The sequence below is a fragment of the Ambystoma mexicanum genome, chromosome 4p (assembly GCF_040938575.1).
Source record: "Ambystoma mexicanum isolate Mex_15411 chromosome 4p, UKY_AmexF1_1, whole genome shotgun sequence".
NCBI classification, from domain to species: domain Eukaryota; kingdom Metazoa; phylum Chordata; class Amphibia; order Caudata; family Ambystomatidae; genus Ambystoma; species Ambystoma mexicanum.
The window spans coordinates 54,154,977-54,175,123 of NC_090927.1; the positions used below are offsets into that span (position 1 = coordinate 54,154,977).

At 50.0% G+C, this 20,147-nt stretch overlaps 1 protein-coding gene across 2 annotated transcripts in view; it reads left to right on the plus strand.

The window, feature by feature from the left end:
• Positions 1-20,147, plus strand: part of LOC138452985 (NACHT, LRR and PYD domains-containing protein 3-like) — a 481,434-nt gene that overhangs the window by 204,238 nt on the left and 257,049 nt on the right. For both annotated transcript variants that reach the window (XM_069605362.1, XM_069605363.1), the window contains exon 8: positions 3,706-3,876. In XM_069605362.1, the coding sequence (XP_069461463.1) occupies positions 3,706-3,876 (171 nt within the window). The remainder of the gene's footprint in view (positions 1-3,705; positions 3,877-20,147) is intronic.

The window sequence follows — 20,147 nt, forward strand, 5'->3', positions numbered from 1 at the left end:
ACCCCTTCCTGGGACCAATGATGATCGCCTTGGGAGAACGCGGTATTCATCTCCTTTATCTGACTCCTCTCCTTCCTGTACCTTTGTAGAGAAGAGGGTCTCAGACAAACAGATAATACTAGGGCATGGAAGAGTGAGGCTTGCCCAGGTGGAGGTTTCACAGTAACTGACACAAAGAAGTTCACCCAAGGAGGCCAAAGCCCACTACGGAACCAATGTACACGGTACAGTCTATTCCAGGCTGGGAACACAATAAAAAGGAAGGAAGGACTGTGTACTTGGTCAGGTGAAATCAGGGCAAGTGATCCCTGGACGAGTGAGGAACGGGACACTGATACCCTGTTGAGACTCAGAAGCAAGGAACGAGACGCTGCCAACAAGGAACAAGTGTCTCAGAAGGACCCATTGAGTTGGAACCTAGCTGGTGATGCCCAAAGTAGAAACCTGTACGGTGTACCGAAAGCAAGTGGCGGATGTGCAGCTGGGTATGCAAAAGAGAGCTTACTGCTGCAGAGCCGCAGAGCCGCCGAGGACAGTAATCAGAAACTTGAACGAAGAAGCCAAAGTGAGCAGAGGACACGCAGATGGTGGGAAGTGGAGGGCACAAAACAAGTTGAACAGATATACACCACTATCCTGGGAGACGAAGAGGGATGCATACACAATGTGAAAGCTGGAGCAAAATTCACAAAACACCTTATGTGGAACAGTACCTGGCAGGAGAGTACATCAGGTCTGTTCAGTTGGGCTTTGAATAAGGCAGGGGCCGAGGACATGCCAAACCAGCGCACTAGGGTCTGGGACCCATATGACAACAGTACCTTGCAGGAGAGTACACCTGGTGTGTTCAGCGGAACACTGAGTAAAGCAGGAACAGGGAAGCCGCAGAAGCAGAAGCAGCACACGAGGGTCTGGGACCTATATGAAGTTGAGCCAGCCCTGCAGAAGCCAAGTACAGAGGTCAAGGACCCACCCGAGACCAGAGAAACAGACAGCCTCTTTCTGGATCAAGAAGATACCCATTTTTCCTTACTTAGTTTTAGTGTAAGGAACGGAAGGAGGTTTGGACACAGGACAGTGGACATTTCATTTGACAGGACATCCTTACAGAGTCCTTAGTGTTTTTGTTGCGGCAGGGCAACCCTTCATAGAAATAGGGCAAGCTAGGTTTTTCCTTTTCTCTACCTTGATCATAAAGGTCTTTGCTAACACGCATGCCACCACTGTGTCAGACTCGTACATATGCACCCTTACAGGCATTTTAGACTTGGTTAGGGTATTTTGCCACAATTTGATTAATTGTTTCAGTAAGTCAGAAGTAAGGTAGTGATTTTGATCAGGGTCACGCACAGTAGAGACGGTGGTGTGTTTCCTGCGCGTTCTGCGGTGCATCTTGCTCTCTGCTCTTGCCGCTGATAGCATTGCGTACGCCTGAGAGAGATAAAGCTTTCAATCATTGCAGTATATCTTATTAGGTCCGCAGATTTTCCCCAGGAATGGAGAGTTATAGCCATTTTGATGGAATTCGGATCTGTTCTGGTACCCCAGTGAATGAACTCCCAGAAGGATCTTGAATGCTTATAATGTGTGGCCTCTTTCAAGGCATCCCATGCTTCCAATGGTTTTTTAATGGTTTTTCTCCTTGATCATGATCTTCGAATCGTTTCTCTATTGCCCAATCCTCTCGTAATCGCTCTTTTTCTAGATTTCAGGCCGATCAGTAATTCAGCTTTTTTTATCCTTCAGTCATTATCAAGCCAGCCCCCGCGGCTGTCTGCAGGAGGATAACGGGCCTCATTGGTTTAGTAAAGAAGAGGGCCGAGTGAATTGCAACGTTGTTATGGGACTTCATTGTGAAGCTACGGTCGACATGGTTACAGCCCAGGAATGTCTAAAAAGAAAAGAGAGAAATTGCAAATAGTCCACCCCAAGGGTATCATTTCAATCGCAATCCTCCCATTTTAGTCTTTTGCTTTTGCCTGAGAGACACAGCGCTTGGGATCACTTGACTGACTTTTTAGCCCTCCAATTGACTTCCAGAACCAGTGACACTGTGCCGTGGTCACTTGGACGTCATGAAATAACTTACATGGACATAGCCCGTTTTACAGTTCAAAATATTAATGAAAATATAATCAATATGGCAGTATTCATTTCCACTATGGAAGGTTGGAAGCAGTGGAATGTCCGGGTAAGTCTTCCATTACAAGCTCTAGCGCCAATGTGCGGTTTCTCGTGCACGTTTGTTTTTTCTGCTTGGGTGGGAGTATATGGGGACATACCCCATAATGTATCTCACTCATCCTGTTGTAACATTGATTCACTCATTGGCTCAAATGGGAGATTTAAATCTCCCACAGTTAGAGCTATGGGTTTTTCTGCTTTCAAATTTGATCAGGTGTCAATTATATTGTCCAATGTATTCAACATATCCATGCCATTTTTCCTGTAAAGTCTGTTATAGATGTTGAATGATAGGATGGCATTTCCTCCCATCAATTCTATATAAAGACCTTGGCACTCGAAGAGAGAGAAAGCCAGGAAACCACCGGCCTTCTCTTGCTACGCTCCAACCGCCAGGAGCACTATCCCAGTCGCGGTCAGGAAGAGTCTCAAGACCTAGCGATCACTTAGATTCTGCCACTCCTAGGAACACACCTGTTGTCTGGGATATTCAAGCTACTGTAACCTGTTGCCTCTCCTTCCCCTGACCTATGATAACCCCAAATAACTTGTACACTTGTGTTGCTTGCTAGCCAGGTGCACTCTATACAAAGACAAATGCATCCGTGCTTCATGTTCTCCCGAAAGTCAAACACACCACAGCCGACGTAACCCAGTATTCAGGTGATAGAAAACATGTACGGCTCGACCGGGACTAATGAGAGTGGAAGTCTTGCAAGACTCTACAGTGCAGGTGACCTGTGTGGGGTCCTCCGGTTCATGAGTTGGCACTGGAATCATTTGAGTCTTGGATTGGAGGCAACAGTGGAAAGGTGGATTGCAGGCTGTTAATCACTACATAATGCCACTAGGTTTCAAACAATACAGTTAATTTCATTGGTCTATCGGTGAGGTAATACTCACTTCACATGGTGTGTACCACACATCTCCAGTGTTCTGATCATGGCTGCACAACACATTATGCCTTCCATCTTCCCTTTTGTACAGTGCACCTTCCAGATTTGAGGGCTTCCCATTCCTGCCCTATTAGGATTGGGTGAAGGAACATCGCACCACACCACGGGCTGCTTCCAAATAGCTCATACGATACACTGCAGCTCCCCCTAGTACACCATAGTTGGGGCGCCTTCCCCATATCACCCCGGGGCAGGATAAAGGAAACGATGCTCTGCCCCAGTTAGTATCGGCCCTTGTGTTGGCAAGGGTACTGGCCCAGATGGTGGCAGTACTTCTTGTTTTGGAAAACCAGTCCTCAGAAAGCCGAGACCCACAGGTGATTACCACCGTGGGAAGTGTTGGAAGCATGGTGCGGTCACACAAACAGAAGGTTTGTAGCTATGGGGAGAACTGGGGCACCAGTGTGATCCCTGACAGCTTATAAAAGATGCATGTGAGTCCGTCCCTGGCTTTTGTGCCTTCAGTTGCTCTCCGTCTGCATGGGGTGTGATGCCGGGTGGGTGTGTTGGGGGGCTGCATGCATGCTGCATTTCAGTCAATCTTCTCTTGCTTTGTCTCCCACAGTTTATGCTGCTGCTCCCTCACACATTCCTGCTGTGCCGACCTCGCCTCAGTGCTCAGGGCATCATCTGGTCTCTCTGAGCTGAACTTGACTGGTAATGACCTGGGGGACGCAGGAGTGACACAATTGTGTTATGGGCTGAAGCATCCCGGTTGCAAGATTCAGATATTACGGTGAGGAGCCACTAGTTTCTGTTTATTCCTCGTTCTCCTCCTGACTATGCTCCCCTCCCTGTCCCCTTACAGGTCAAATCCTCTGCCCCCCTCACTCCTCTGCTGTTCTTCCTCTATCCCACATCTCTTTATTTGACATCTGCTTACATAGCACCGACAACCTCACTTGAAGTACCAACATAACACAAACTGAAAGAGCATGGAAAACAAATCTGAATAACAAAACCATTATAAAGCAAAGACAACATGCAGAGCAGGACCAGCGGGTGTTCACATCTGGAAGAAGGAGATAACAGATGCAGAACCAGGCGACTTGATTTGATTTTGAAAATTTATGCCGCGCTCTGGACAGACTTCCCCGTATAAAGGCGCTGATGATAACAGACCACTGTGACACAGAAGCGGCCATCCCCCGTGAACTGAGCTAGCCCTATTACAACAGGAATGTTTTCAGCGCCTTCCGGAACGGAAGCAATGACTGGCAGCCCCTAATCTCCAAGGGTAGCCCGTTCCAGAGTCTAGGCCCGAAAACCCCGAATCTCCTCTCACCTCTGGAAACACACATGGTGCGAGGAACGCTCAGCAATGGTTGCTCCCCTGACACATTTTAGAGCTTAGGTACTCCGGGGCCAACCCGTTTAGACATTTGAAGATCAGGCACGCCACTTTAAATTTGATGTGGTCTTCCACCGCCAGCCAGTGCAGAGTTTTGCACAGGGGGGAAACGTGATCTCCTACCAGTGTCACCGCAGCATTTTGGGCCTTCTGCAGCCCATACAATTGTTTGGCCGGGTTGCCCATCCACAGACTGTTACAGTAATCCAAATGGCTGTTAGTCATGGCTCCCACTACAGCTGCAAGGTCGTCCACATGTATGAATGGTAGCACACCCCGGAGCGTCCGCAGGAAATAGTAAACTGCCTGCACCTTAGCCCCCACCTGGGCTTCACTTCCCCGGTGCTCTCCGGTGCAGTTGGGAGTGGCAGATTGTGTGACTATTACAGGAGTAAATAAAAGGCACAGGTGCAGATCTACCAATAAATTAAGAATGGCTCCACCTTCCCCTAGAAAACACATGGGTGGGCACTGCAAATGGAATTCACCTTAATATGAGTATGTTTGGACAATGTTACGGCTATTCTAATGGGGTGCAAACCCTCCAATAGTGACTCCACACTGGACACTAAGTAGGAACTAGAGAGGGGACCAAAGCTCTGAGCTGCACACCCCTTGACCAATTGGTCAACTTGAACAAAATTTCAAAAGTTAGCCATGATTCAAATGAAAATTACAGACATATAAAAAACAAAGGCCAATTTAATATCAAATAATGGCAGATGCCAATGCATTTCACACCAAAGGTCCTTCATCAGGGCATGATTTGCCGTAGCCAAATGCGCCAGAACCGGCCACACTCCAAAATCACAATCCCGGAAACAGTTGTAGGATCTGCTGCTGGAAAAAACGTGACAAATGCCCAAAGGTTAATAAGTGCCACAGCAACAGCCGGATTCATGTTCTGGTGCATTAGAGGTAAACTTCGCAAGTCAAAGAATATACTGGGAGTAAGTGCCGAGATGGCACTCGCTAAACTGTAACGCCTGCATCTCCTTGGATGCCCTCTATATGCTCTTCCAAGTGTACCCTTACTAGTAATCCTTCTGAATGTAACAGATGTAGCCCTCTGTGTACCCTCTGTATGTGCCCTTCCAAGTCCACCCTTACTACTCTAGCCTATACCCTCTCTCTCTGTGCCCTTCCAAGTACACCCTTACTACTCTAGCTTATACCCACTCTATGATGTGATATGATAAGTCATGATAAGTCTGTATTTTAGGCATGAAATGTGTCCTTCCAAGTGTACCCTTACTACTCTAGCCAATACACTCTCTGCCCTTCCAAATTTACCTTTACTACTCTAGCCTATACGTCTCTCTGTGCCCTTCGAAATGTACCCTTACTAGTCTATTCTATACCTCTCTCTGGTAGCAGCAGTCACTTTTTACCATTTGTTGGTGCTTTTCATTTTAGAATTAACGCGTTTACATCGTTTGGCTAGTAACTATGGCTAGTGACCAAACATGGCTATGCCACAAGGTTTTTCGCTTGTCCTTTGGCCATCTTGTTTTTTAGCCTTCTTCATGGCCTGTGAGGCCGGGAAAATCCTTATGTTGAGGGGGTCTCGAACGCCCCCCCCCACAGCATATCCGCAAGATGATGGATGCCACCCACTGAAGCAACCCCACAGACCATACCCCGATGATGTCACCAAAGTAATCATAAAAAGGCGACATGGCGGAAAACACCCGGAACCAGGTGCAAAAGAACACACATGAACTGCTTGCTGACACCGAAAAAGCAATTACCATGAACAGCCATGAAAGCAAAATGGAAACCACAGCTGCATTGAAAAGAATTGGGAAAGCTCAAAACACAGTGCTGAGGCCTGATACACTGATTGATACACTGATTGATACACTGACTGATACACTGATTGATACACTGACTGAAACACTGACTTTTCTGAGAGACGCAAAGCAGACCTGGCATCATGTTCAGCCCTACCAAGGACGCTGGGGGAGAGCGCTTGAGTCAGCTGAAAAAATAGAGCACATGCAATGACAAAAAGGCAGAAATCCCTCATAAATGCCAGCAGAGAAAATCAGTTTTACGGTCCCTGAACATGTGGTTGTTCCCATCAAATTGAAGACAGAAGATGAAATAAATGCAACACAACATGAAGATGGAGAATGGAGTGTCCTTGCTCAAGGTCTGGGAAGTCAGAGGGGTGAAACAGTAGTGGGAAGCAGGCAGTGCTCTGAGCTCAACTTCCCCACCCATCATTTTTCCTCACATGCTGGTAAACATCCCAAACTGACAAGGCTTGCACTGACCTGGGGGTGGTGCCCTGGGGGTGGTGCCAGCGGGAGCTACCAGATCTAGCCAGACCAATCAAATTATTTGTTCCCTATAGACTGTAATTATGCCTATACTGTTCACCCAATCCCATTTCGCCTACGAGAATGGAATGTATCTTTTGGTTGTGAGGTCACAGCAGCTTAAAAACTCGCTGCCACCTGTAATGAGCTGAGAGTGCATTTGGAGGTGTAGAATCTGTGTGCGTATCCCTGCTTGGACTAATACAAGCAGCAATTTGTCACATTTCTGCACTCCTCTGTTTTTTGGGCATGAGGGGATTTCCCTCGAGCCAAACTCTGTTTTTCTAACTACACTTCACTTATATGGAAATCCAGTGCACGGGAAGCAGAGGCATTTTGCGGGCTACTGGAGTTCCTTGTGTTTGCTGCAGGATGTGGTCTGGGACTGCCTGGTCTCAATCCACAAACTGGTTTCAGTGTGTCTGAGTGTTATGCATGAATGTTCCCGCCAGTGCTCCAGATTGGACCCCTGCCGGTGTGTGTGTGGGGCTAGTTCTGCTATTGGCTAGTGGGAGTTTCTGCTCTTAAATGGTTTTTGGAATAAGAAGAGGACTCGAGCACCCACTCTAGAGAGATCCTGGAGAAACCTGAAGGAGCCAAGACTCCTGTCCAGCTGTGAGACCTGTGAGGAGACTGGAGGCCCGTCTGAAGGAGACCTGGTGACCAACCTCTGGTGCTGTCCTGGAAGAGCCCTGTCTTGCTGTCGATCTTCAGCAGTCCTGTGAGGGAGCTGTGTCCCATGGAGTGGAAGGAACATCCATTCCTGATGTCTGCTCTGTACCCTGCAAAGAAGAGCCTTTGGAAGTGCCCTGGGACGGCCCTGTGGCTGACCAGCTCTGAGTTTGGGCTACCGTGCTGCCGATGTCGCCATTCTGTGTTGAGGTCTGGAACCTGGAATCCTCAGCTTGTTGTGCACGACTTACCTCAGTGAAATATCGGAGTCCTAGCATCAAGGGGACACAAGATAGGAAGGAAAGTCTGACTGAGACAAGTGAGTCCCATTAAGTCACCGTGCTGCGGTGACCGACGTCCGACACAGCCTACCCGAGTTTAGTCCAGTTCTAAGAAGGGTCCTGCATTGTGTTTTTCTGCATTCTTCATCCGAGAGTCCTTGCACCAGCTAACAACACCGACCAGAGAGCTGCTCGAACCTGCAACCCTTGCAAATCAAGGACTGAGGCTGATGGCGGGAAAAGAAACCTTGGACCTTTTTCCATTGACCTGCCAAGTCCTGTGAAGAATCGGAGTACGGGGGTGGAGTTACAGTGGTTCTTACCTGCCCATAAACTCCCTTTAAAGGTTGTTATAACGTTTCCTGAATGTTTGGGCATAAGGCCCTAGACAACTTAGGGAAGGACTTTTTGAAGTTAGGGTTAATTCTCTGTGGACCTGTAGTGCATAAACGAATCTACACTTTCCTTTTCAGTGGTTTGATCTGTATTATGCCCTACTCTACTGACTTTATATATATATTCTATTATTAGTGTTGTGTGATACTTTTACCTGTTAGTAGTCATTTTTCATAGTGTTTCTTGGCCATAAATAAATGACTGTATTTTTATTATTACTGTCTAAGTGTAATTTGTGACCCCCATTGTGTGTACTAATTGTGGACCCTTTACAAGTTCACCACATCTTGAGACATAGTCTGGACCTCTCGTCACTGCTACCTTGAACTGGTTTGGCTACAGCTCCCTGAGTTGTCCCTGACACAATATAGGTTGGCCTTCTATACATCTGTCCATCAGGCCATAGTATAGATAATCAGTCCTAAAATACCCTTACCAGTCTATCCTATACCCTTCTCTCTGTGCCCTTCCAAATGTACCCTTACAAGTCTGTCCTATACCCTCTCTCTGTGCCCTTCCAAGATTCTACTTACTAGTCTAATTTACCCTATACTCTCTCTCTCTGTGCCCTTCCAAGATTCTCCTTACTAGTCTAGTCTACCCTATACCCTCTCTCTGTGCCCTTCTAAATGTACCCATACTTGTCTATCCTATATCCTCTCGCTGTGCCCTTCCAAGTGCACCCTTACTACTCCATCCGATTCACTTTCTCTGTGACTTTCTAAGTGCATCCTTACAACAATATCCTATACCTTTCTCTATGCCCTTAAAAGTTCACCCTAAAAACTCCATCCTATAACCTCTCTCTGTGCCCTTCCAAGTTTCCTCGTACTAGTCTATCCAATACACTCTCTCTGTGCCCTTCCAAGTGTACCCTTACAACTCTATCCTATACCTTTCTCTGTTCCCTTACAGGTGCACGCTTACTACTCTATCCTAACTGTAGCACCTGTAGCCCTCTGTATAACCTTTCTCTGTGCCCTTCCAAGTCTATCCTATACCCTCTCTCTGAATGCACCTTTACTACTCTATCCTATACCCTCTCTCTGTACCCTTCCAAGTGTACCCTTACTTCTCCAGCATGGGGTCTGGCATGGATTCACATGCTCATAAATATTCCCCGTCGTCAGGCTGGGAATCCTCGGTAAAGAAAAAATCAGTATCAGTTTCGTTTCTGATCTGTCTTTCTTAGTAGTAACCAGTGCTTTAAGTGGGCCGGGGCCTGCCGGGGCCAGGCCCCGCCAGTCTCCAAAAAGTGGGGCTGAGCCGGGGCCCTGCCGGGGCCCCCCGTTCCACCACGCCATGGCAGGACGCATTATCCCGTCACGGCCGCAGCCGCGACGGGAGATGTGCCCGCCAGTGTAACGTTAGGCAAGTGGACAGAAGTGCCAGCCAGCCACAGCGTCGCTGAGGCTGGCTGGCACTTCTGTCAGTCACTGTAACTTCCCTGATGACCCCCCATCTGAGGGGTCATCAGGGAAGTTACAGTTCCTTTGTTTGCCCTCGCCAGGTCACTGACCCTCTGTGAACCTGCAGGCTCCATGATCTAATATGTAGATTATATCACGGAGCCCGCGGGTTCCCAGAGGGTGAAAGACGCCTCGGGCTATGTGATCTCTGCTCAGAGCAGCGATCACTGAGCCCGAGGTGCCTGTCTCCTTTGGCAAATCTTTATAAAAGATGCCTTGAAATGTGTACATTTCAAGCCATCTTTTATAAACGTAGAAATATTTCTACGTTTATAACAGACGGCTTGAAACGTACACAATTCAAGGCATTTTTTATAAAGCTTTGTGGACGGACAAAACCACCTTGGGTTTTGTCCGTCCTCAACGCTTTATAAAAGATGGCTTGTACGTTTCAAGCCGTCTTTTATGAACATAGAAATATGTTACAAATGTCTATGTTTATAAAAGGTGGCTTGAAAAGTACACAAACCATAGTAAGGTAAGCACACAAGTGTGCGTAACTTACTATGGTTTGTACCCTTTCAAGCCACCTTTTATAAACATAGAAATATGTAACATTGCTATGTTTATAAAAGAAGGCTTGAAAAATACACAAACCATACTAGTACGCATACAAATATATAAATGCTCTACTACATTTATATATTTGTTTGCGCACCCTACTATGATTTGTGCACTTTTAGGCCACGCCCACAGCGGATGCCACGCCCCCAAACGAGGGCCCCCCCTCAATTTCTTACCCCACTTAAAGCACTGGTAGTAACCAATCACTGATCTCTGGGTCATACTGCCCCCAGCCAATGACTGCCCTCTCCCTAAGCCCCTCCCCTGGTAGCCATCCTCAGATTCTTTACCTCACGTTCATGTGTTGGGAGTCCTCGTGCTTTAGCTCTCAAGCTTTTACTGCATTTTCGTGCTTTTTCTGGAGATTTTCTCATTTTATCGGTTTAATTGAGCCTCAAGCTCCACCGTTTCTACTTCCGATAACGGGGACCTGATTCGGAATTCTTCTACACCCCTCAAGGGTGACGTTTTCGTCGAGTTACGCTTCTTGGAGGATTCCGGAAGATCTGAGGCCTACCTCAACGGACATGGCCCAGGACAAGGGAAGCTCGAATCCCGGGAGCTGCCCGGGATGCGGATTGCAAAATGTTTTCAAGGAGGACGAGCATTCGAGATGTCTCTATTGCCTTCATGAGGATAAGACGCACGTGGAGAAGTACTGTGCGTTCTGCAAGAATCTGTCGGAACGGACCAAGCAAGATCGTCGTTCCCGCCTCGCCGCCTGGCTGGAGAAGGGCACAGCAGGTAAAAGTCTGAGTGGTCTTCTAAATCCTGTGAGGGCGCCCCTGCGACGGGGGCCCAACAGAAGGCCAAGCACCGCGAGTCTGCGGGCACCGGGAGCGCCAAAAGGTCGGGCTCTTCGGCTGCCAAGCAGGGCGCGACTTCCCCGGCACGATCAACCACGAGCCAGCGCTCTGGTTTGGGGAAGAGGAAGTAGGAGAACTCGGGTAAGCTTCTGGAGAGGCCCCGGTTGATCTCGAAGGGAGCCGAGGGGGAGCGAGGCGATGACCCTCCCCCCAAAGCAAAGGCCCAGGACGCACCTAAGGTGGTGAGGGCCTTGATCCAACCGGCAAAGGCCTCTATCAAGGTTGTCGCAGCGGCCCTGGTGAAGCCAGCAGAGACTACGCCACTGGAGGCGGCCTCGGGGCCCAGAGTTTCCCTGCCACCGCGGAGGGAATCCTCTTTCCAGCCCATCGTTAAGACCCCCGTGGAAAAAGAGGGGGGGGGGGGCGGTGGCCATTACGGACTCGGATTCAGACTCCGAGGAGGCTCTGGTGGAAACCGTGAAAGGCCTCAACGAGAGGTTCGAGAAGGTTCGATCCCAGGGGAAGGATCCTGCTGATGTAATCGAAGATAGCGACAATGGCAACGACGAGGGCCCAGTGGAGCAGCCATCCCGCCCGTCGCAGCCATTGCCCGAGCCCCAGGATAGCTCGGTGGCCATTTTGTTGGCGATCCAATCCTTATGTACTGAGATAAGGACGAGGTTACCACGGACCCCGATGGAGGATCCAGGACCAGGAACGTCAGGAAGCCCTCCGAACAAGCGGAGGAGAGTCCACCCTGCACTGCCCTTTGTGCCCACAAGGCCTGTGGACCCCTCATCCCCCCTCGCCGGACCCTCGGGATGATACGGCGACGGATACAGCGATGGGGACGGATGACGACGGTGGCGATGATACAACAGACATTCCTTCATCACCCCCCCTCGGGCCTCTCCGCCCGACGAAATTGGCTCTTTCCACGCCATGATAGCCAGGGCATCCGAGCTCTTCCAGTTCTGCCCCGAGGAATAGAAAAAGGAAGGCTTTCTTTACTAACGGCAGGATGCCAAGAGAAAGACAGTCCTCGCGGTACCGTTGCTCGACGACATCTGGGACGAAGGGCTGGCTATCCTGAAGAACCCTTCCACGACACCCGCCAAAAGAGACAGGTACGAGAAAAAGTACCCGGTCCACGACGCCGCCCCCTTGTGCCTCAGGGCCCAGCCTACGCCGGACTCGGTCGTCTCGGCAGCGGCCAAGAAGAAAGCGGCGGGTGCAGCGGCTTCAACTTCCACTTCCCCGCTAGACAGCGAGGGCAAGAAGTTGGACTCCATGGGACGACGAGTCATCCCGTCGGCGGCGACGACGATTAAGGCGGCCAATGCCTTAGCGATTGTGGCCCGTTACGACAGGGAGCTTTGGTTCAAGATAGTTCCCCTGCTAGACTTCCTACCGGACGACAAGAGGGCGGAGGCCCTATAGATTCTGTAGGAAGGTGAGGTGGCGTCGGATCACGCCATAACGGTGGCAACGGACATTGCCGATACCGGATTTCTCCAGCTGGGCAACAGGGTTTGCCTTCGACGACGAGGATGGCTCAAGGCGACAGACTTTCGCCAGGACATCCAGACCAGAGTGTTGGATATGCCGTTCGAAGGCAACAACCAGTTTGGGAAGATGATAGATGAGTCCCTCCAGGCCATCAAGGCCGACACAGAGACAGCCCGAGCCCTAGGAGTCTTTCAGCAACGGCGGCCCTTTCGGAGCTGCGGAGGCAGACAGGGAGCCTCCAAGGGATCCAGCGGTGGCTCTTCTACGTACCGCCAGGCGGCCCGCTCCTCGTCCCAGGAGGCCTACAGAGGTCGCGGCAAGCAAGGAGGGTCTCGCCACCGTCATCAAGGAGGCCAAGGCAGCAAGTTCTCTTCCAAGCAGGACTGAACCGGCCGTAGTGTCGGGCCCCCACCGAAGCACCCCGGTGGGAGGCCGGCTGACGAAGTTCGTCAGCGTGTGGGAGTCCATCTCCACCGACCGTTGGGTGCTGGACACCCTGGCCCGCGGACACTCGCTAGAATTTCAAAAGAAGTGCCCTCTCAGATGGTCACCCTCCAGCACGTGCTGGGACAGCTGGAGGAGGGGGACTTCCTATCGTCGTTGGACCTGGAGGATGCTTACTTCCACATCCCCATTCTAAAAGGACACAGAAAGTTCCTCAGATTCGTAGTCCAGGGGCGTCATTACCAATTCAGAGCCCTGCCGTTCGGATTAAAGTCAGCACCCAGGGTGTTCACCAAGTGCCTCGCACCAGTGGCGGTGCGGCTGCGCCTGCAAGGGATCCACGTCTACCCCTACCTGGACGACTGGCTAATCCGTGCAAGGTCAAGAGAACTAGCCGTCAAACACACAGCGAGGATCGTCCGCCTGCTCACGGAACTGGGATTCGCCATCAACTACCCCAAATCCCACCTGGTTCTGTCACAGGTGGCACTGTTTCTGGGAGCGAAGCTTGATACAGTGAAGCGATTGGCATCTCCGTCGGAGGAAAGGACGAAGGCTATTTTGGGCAAGGTGCAGCGCCTGTTAGCTACGGATGTGGCCAGGGTGAGGTCCATTAAGTCCCTCCTCGGGATGATGTCCTCATGCATCTACCTTGTGCCCCTTTGCAGACTTCGGATGCGTCCGCTACAAAAGTTCCTCGACGCCCGCTGGATTCAAGCGGCGGGCAGCTTCGAAGACAGGATCCCGCTCGACGAGGAGTTCTGTCGGGCGATTCTATGGTGGGGTACCCGTGCGCACCTCACGGCAGGCACGGACTTTCAGACCCCGGCATATCAGGAGACGGTGACGATGGACGCCTCCCTGGAGGGATGGGGAGCCCACACCGGAGATCTCCAGGCAAGAGGCCTCTGGCTCCTGGAGGAGAGATCTCTCCACATCAACATCCTGGAGCTACGAGCTGTGTTCTGGGTGCTCAAATCGTTCCTTCCGTCCCTCAAGGACAAAGTGGTGAGGATCTTCACCGACAACACCACCACGATGTTCTACATCCGGAAGCAGGGAGGCACCAGATCCCCAGCCCTGTCCAAGGAGGCCCAGGATCGGTGGCACTGGGCCGTCGCCCAGGGGATGGTTCTGGTTCCCTTCCACCTGGCAGGAATAAAAAACACCATCGCCGACTCACTCAGCAGGGAGCTGCGCTCGTGCCACGAGTGGGAACTACGCCAGGACCAGGTGGATCGGCTCTTTCAACGATGGGGCAAACCCCAGATCGACCTGTTTGCGACGGCGACGAACTCCAAGTGCCAGAGGTTCGCCAGCAGGTTCACACAGCCGAGGAGCATGGGCGATGCTTTCTCGTTCCCTTGGGACGGCCTGTTCCTGTACGCGTTCCCTCCGTTGCCGTTGCTGCTCCGTCTCATCAACCAGCTCAAGAGGTCCAGGTGCAGGATGATCCTCATTGCACTGGCGTGGCCGAGACAGATCTGGTACCCGGACCTTCTGGACTTGTCAGCGTCCCCACCAATCAAGCTGGCAACGGACGCGGATCTTCTCTCCATAGAAGGAGGCACCATTCTTCATCACGACCCGGAGTCGCTGAACTTGCAGGCTTGACTCGTGCAGCATTAGAGTTGAAGGATACAATATCCCGGCTGACTGCAGAGAGGTTCTTGCAAAAGCCAGGGCGTCCTCAACTCTCAAATGCTATGGACATAAGTGGAAGAGGTTCTCTGTCTGGTGCCGTGCACAGAAGATTAACCCGCTGCGGATTACGGCCCCTCAAGTATTGCCGTACCTACTGTCGCTGGCCAAAGCTGGACTGGCTCACGCCTCCATCAAGATACATCTGGCTGCCATCTCCCGATACACCCAAACTATAGGACAGGCGTCCTTGTGGTCTCGTCGACTGGTGAAGGAATTTATGAAGGGACTATTCCGATCGTTCCCGCCAGTGAAGGCCTCTGTCCCGGCGTGGGAGCTCAACGTGGTGCTGACCAGGCTCATGGGGGCCCCATTCGAGCCTATGCATTCAACGCCGTTGAAGTTCCTGTCGTGGAAGACAGCATTTCTCGTGGCCATCACCTTCACACGACGAGTGGGAGAGATCCAGGCCCTATCTTGCAAGCCTCCATACTTGACTTTTCACGACACAAGGGTGGTGCTGAGGACGCACCCCTCCTTTATGCCCAAGGTGCCGTCGGACTTCCACCTCAACGAGCCCTTGGTGTTGCCAGTTTTCTTCCCGTCGCCTTCGACGCAGGCCGAGAGGACTCTGCACTTGCTGAACGTAGCTAGAGCGCTGACGTTCTACGTGGACCGCACGAAGAGTTTTCGGAAGACATCACAGCTGTTTGTGAACTTTGGACCTGTGAATCAAGGGAAGGCTCTCTCGAAGGCTTCCATTTCCAGATGGCTCTCCGGCTGCATCATGCACTGTCACCGGTTGGCAAACCGACCGCTGCCCGGCTGTTAGAGAGCTCATTCAACCAGAGCGATCGCTGCTACCACGGTGTTCCTGTCTGGTGTGCCCCTGCTGGACATCTGCTGGGCTGCTACGTGGAGGTCGACGCACACCTTCACAAGATTCTACTGCGTCGATCGGGACTCCAGGGAGGAGTCCAGGGTCGGCCAAGCAGTGCTGCGCAACCTGTTCGCTTAAGGTGAGCCTGGTGAGGAGGTAAGAGATGCTTAATGTTGAGTTGTTGTATTGCTTAATGTTGAGCCTGTTGCCACCTCCCGTGGTTGTGCATTTGTATACTGCTATGTATTCGTATATTCATGAGCATGTGAATCCATCCCAGATCCCATGCTGGAGAAGGAACAAGTTACTTACCTGTAACTGTTGTTCTCCAGCATGGGTCTGGCATGGATTCACATGCAAACCCTCCCTCCTTCCCCTCTGCGGCTCTTCACTTGGTCATACTGCCACTTTACGTGCTACCAAATCTGAGGATGGCTGCCAGGGGAGGGGCTTAGGGAGAGGGCAGTAATTGGCTGGGGGCAGTATGACCCAGAGATCAGTGATTGGTTACTACTAAGAAAGACAGATCAGAAACGAAACTGATACTGATTTTTTCTTTACCGAGGATTCTCGGCCTGACGACGGGGAATATTCATGAGCATGTGAATCCATGCCAGACACATGCTGGAGAACAACAGTTACAGGTAAGTAACTTGTTCCTACTGGATCATATATGCTGTCTCTGTGCACTTCCAAGTGTAACCTGACTATTCAGCCTATACCCTCTTTGTGCCCTTCCATATGTACCCTTACTGCTCTATCCTATACCCTCTTTGTGCCTTTCTAAGTCCACCCTTACTACTCTATCATATACCCTCTGTGTGTGCTCGTCTAAGTCCACCCTTACTACTGTAGCCTATACCCGCTCTCTGTACCTTTCCAAGTGTACCCTTACTACTCTATCCTATACAATGTCTCTGTGCCCTTTCAAGTGTGCCCTTACTATGCTAGCGTATACCTTCTTTGTGCCCTTCCAAGTCCACCCTTACTACTCTATCCTATACCCTATCTCTGTGCCCTTCGAAGTGTACCTTTACTACTCCATCCTATACCCTCTCTCTGTGCCCTTCCAAGTGTGCCATTACTACTGTATCCTATATCATCTCTGTGCCTTTCCAAATGCACCCATACAACACTATCCTATACCCTGTCCCTGTGCCCTTCCAAGTGTACCCTTACGGTTCTAGTCCATACCCTCTCTTTGTGCCCTTCAAAGTGCACCCTTACTACTCTATTCTATACCCCCTCTGTGCCCTTCCAAGTCCACCCTTACTACTCTATCCTATACCCTATCTCTGTGCCCTTCGAAGTGTACCTTTACTACTCCATCCTATACCCTCTCTCTGTGCCCTTCCAAGTGTGCCATTACTACTGTATCCTATATCATTTCTGTGCCTTTCCAAATGCACCCATACAACACTATCCTATACCCTGTCCCTGTGCCCTTCCAAGTGTACCCTTACTATTCTAGCCCATACCCTCTCTGTGTGCCCTTCAAAGTTTACCCTTACTACTGTATCCTATACCCTCTCCCCGTGTCCTTCCAAATGTACCTTTACTACTCTATCCTATTGTTAGTCAGAATTACATGCAGTGCCCTTTGGGAACACTACACACAATTAGGACTACAGGTGTAAGCACAATCTCACCCTTTGGTATAAGTCTGTACCACACAGTTGTTGGTAGCAGGGCTGAGCAGCCATGCTTATCTCAAGAGGGATGTGAGCAGTACCAGTTATTACACAAAGGACTTTCAATCACAGTGATTCAAACAAACACTTACTCAATGGTTCTTGGTAAAACAATATTAATTTATTTACCCACTTAGTTAGAAAACATTACACTAGAATAAGCTGCTCAATATCACACAACAATACACTCCAGTACTAGACCCATACTTATCTGACCAAGTTAGGCTCCTCTGAGGTGAGAGCAAAAATACACTCCAGTACTAGACCCATAAATATCTGACCAAATTAGGCTCCTCTGAGGTGAGAGCAAAATGACACTTCAGTATTTTTAGAATGGGAGTAAAAAGACAAGAATCAAGCACAAATACTTTCTTTAAGTAAGGCAAAGAATTTGGTTCACTGTTAGAGGCAGTTCAATTCAATAGGCCTGGGCCAAAGTCAATGGTTCAGTGTCTTGGATAGGACAGCACAGTTCTGGTAGTAAACGGTTAAGTCTTTGCCAAAGTTTTTAGAAGCAGTTTGCAGGTAAAAGAGTTACATGTCGGTTTAGGAACGAACAAGACTCCAAAGTTGGGAAAGTTGTCCGAACTTTCACAGCGGCAAAGAGGAATTCTCTACCGCATTGCGCAGTACCTTGTTCAATGATGAAAAAGCAGCAGCATCAGTGGTTTTCCTGGCAGGACCTGCAGATCTCACTGTTCCTGGGCCTCAGTCATGGGGACAAGAGGGAGGACGTCGGGAGGCTTCTGCACTGCACGATTCCGGATCCACAAGCTTGGCAAATTCTTCGGTTTAAGGTGTGAGTGCCTTAAAGACCGTCTGGTTTCCTTCTCACTGGCTAGCCGGTTTTCATCAGCACTCTGATGAAAATTCCACTAGTATAGAGACGGTGTCCAGACAACTTACGAGAGGTTGTTCCCACCAACTCAAGGGAAGAAGTCGTCCTTTCAGGGGCTTCTCTGTCGAGGGAGTTTCAGGCGATTTGGACCTGCAGCAGGGCTTCACCGGGCAAACCAACGGTCCAGGAGTTGCAGCAGTCGTCTTCCTTCAGCTCAGCTTTGGTTCTTTCGTTCCAGTCAGGGGCGTTGCTAGGGGGGGGCTAAGGGGGCTATAGCCCCTGATCTTTTGGTTGTAGCCCCAGATAGAATCTCTGGAGCTACAGCCAAAAGACTAGCTAGCCCCCAGTCCCAAAAGTTCCGACATCAGCTTAGCCCCGGGTCTTTTCCAGAACTAGCAACTCCCCTGGTTCCAGTGGTCGACTCTCCTTCCAAGTCCCAGAGACCAGCTTTTAAACAGTTAGCTCCCATTCATTCTGGCCTAGCTGCCACTCACCCAGCAGGGTGGCTGTCCTTGCTGGACAGTCAGCAAACCAATCATGCCGGAGTGCATTCAGGTCTCCTAGGAGTCTAAGCAGAGGGAGTTTCGGGCACCTCCCTCACTTCCTGTCCACCCCAGACACTCAGACTCTAGAGGTGGTCTTCAGTACTGAAGCCCGCCAAAGGCACACGAACAAAGGGACCAAACCTGGTTTGGCGCGCAGAGACAAACACAAGAAGGACTTTTCCAAAAAGAAATGGCGAAAAAAGTAGATCGGAACCTGTTTTTACAGAGGGGGCTCAGGCGCCATCTTGAAAAACATGGTTTCCATTGATTTTAGCTACCGGAGCGTTTATACGGTTCCCGGTGGGGAAAATCCTGGTAATACCACTGCCACCAGCCATTCTAAGAGGAAAGGGTAGCTTCTGAGAGCTACATGAGTTTTCTAGACATAGGGAATACAGGTATTCCCTCCAGCACTCTGCTGTAAGGCAGTGTGTGCTGGGTCTAGTGTATTTTAAAAAGACTAGTAAAGTCAATTTAACCTTACATTCTCTGGGCGACAGTAGTCAGTAAGCTCTTCCCATAAAAGGTGCCCTGGTCAAAAGGAAATGCCTTCCTTGATCATTGAATAAGCAAGCACACCTTTTTTTTAGAAATCCTATATTAAGCATTTAATAACTCCTACACAGGCAAGTATAGGGCCACAAAATGTAAATTAGATGCCACTTATATGCTGATAAGAAAGTGTCAATCAATGCTTAAAGCTGCTTCCTGGTGCTCTGCGTGCTGTATGAGGCGGGCACACTGGGAGGGAAACACTAGACCACCACACGGTGCTTGTAATTGTTATTTTTGGAGAGTCTTACTCTGGCCTCGGAAGTGTTTCACTCCTGCTGCTTTTTAGTTCTATTGTAGCATCATGAAATCCACGGGAAAGGGGCACGCATGGAAGTGTCGTGTGAGCCATTGACCAGGGTTAAATCTTGCTGACGGTCAGCGGGTGAATGAAGAGCACTTGGCCTGGGGACTTAATGTACCGGAGATGGCCTTCCCATTCATGTACTCATGGACGAGGAAGATAAGCCCGATGCAACAATGGTCCAGAGAGCCCGATGCTTTTAGGTCGCCCGCTAACATAATGGACGCTGTTGAAGTCTATGTGGGCAATTCATGGCAGGGTGTCTGTGTCCTGTCTAGCGAATGCCGTGCTTCTGTCCAGATGCATGTGGATCAGCAGAGGGTAGCAAGTAACCTGCCAATGGGCGACCGAACAGTGGGGTTTCCTTCACTGAATCTGTTCTGTGGGTACAAGATAAGATGAAAGCAGGATGGCAGAAACCCTGTGTGTATCAACGCTGGATCCGTGACTGATGCTCACATATGGTTGATTCCAATAAATCAAGGGACAGGACACTTGAATGTGTATTTTAGTCTTGATTTAATCTGAGATCACATGACAAAAGCCAACACGTGTTTCGACCGTAGGTCTTTCTCAAGGCAGATTATAAGGGTAGATGAGGTCCTTAATAGGTGGAGGCCGATTAGAAACTTTTGAGCGTAGAGGGCTGCAGAAACAAGATGCGCTGTCGCAGTGATCTTTCGACCTATTAATGACCTCATCTACCCTTAAAAGCTGCCTCTGATTAAATCAAGACTAAA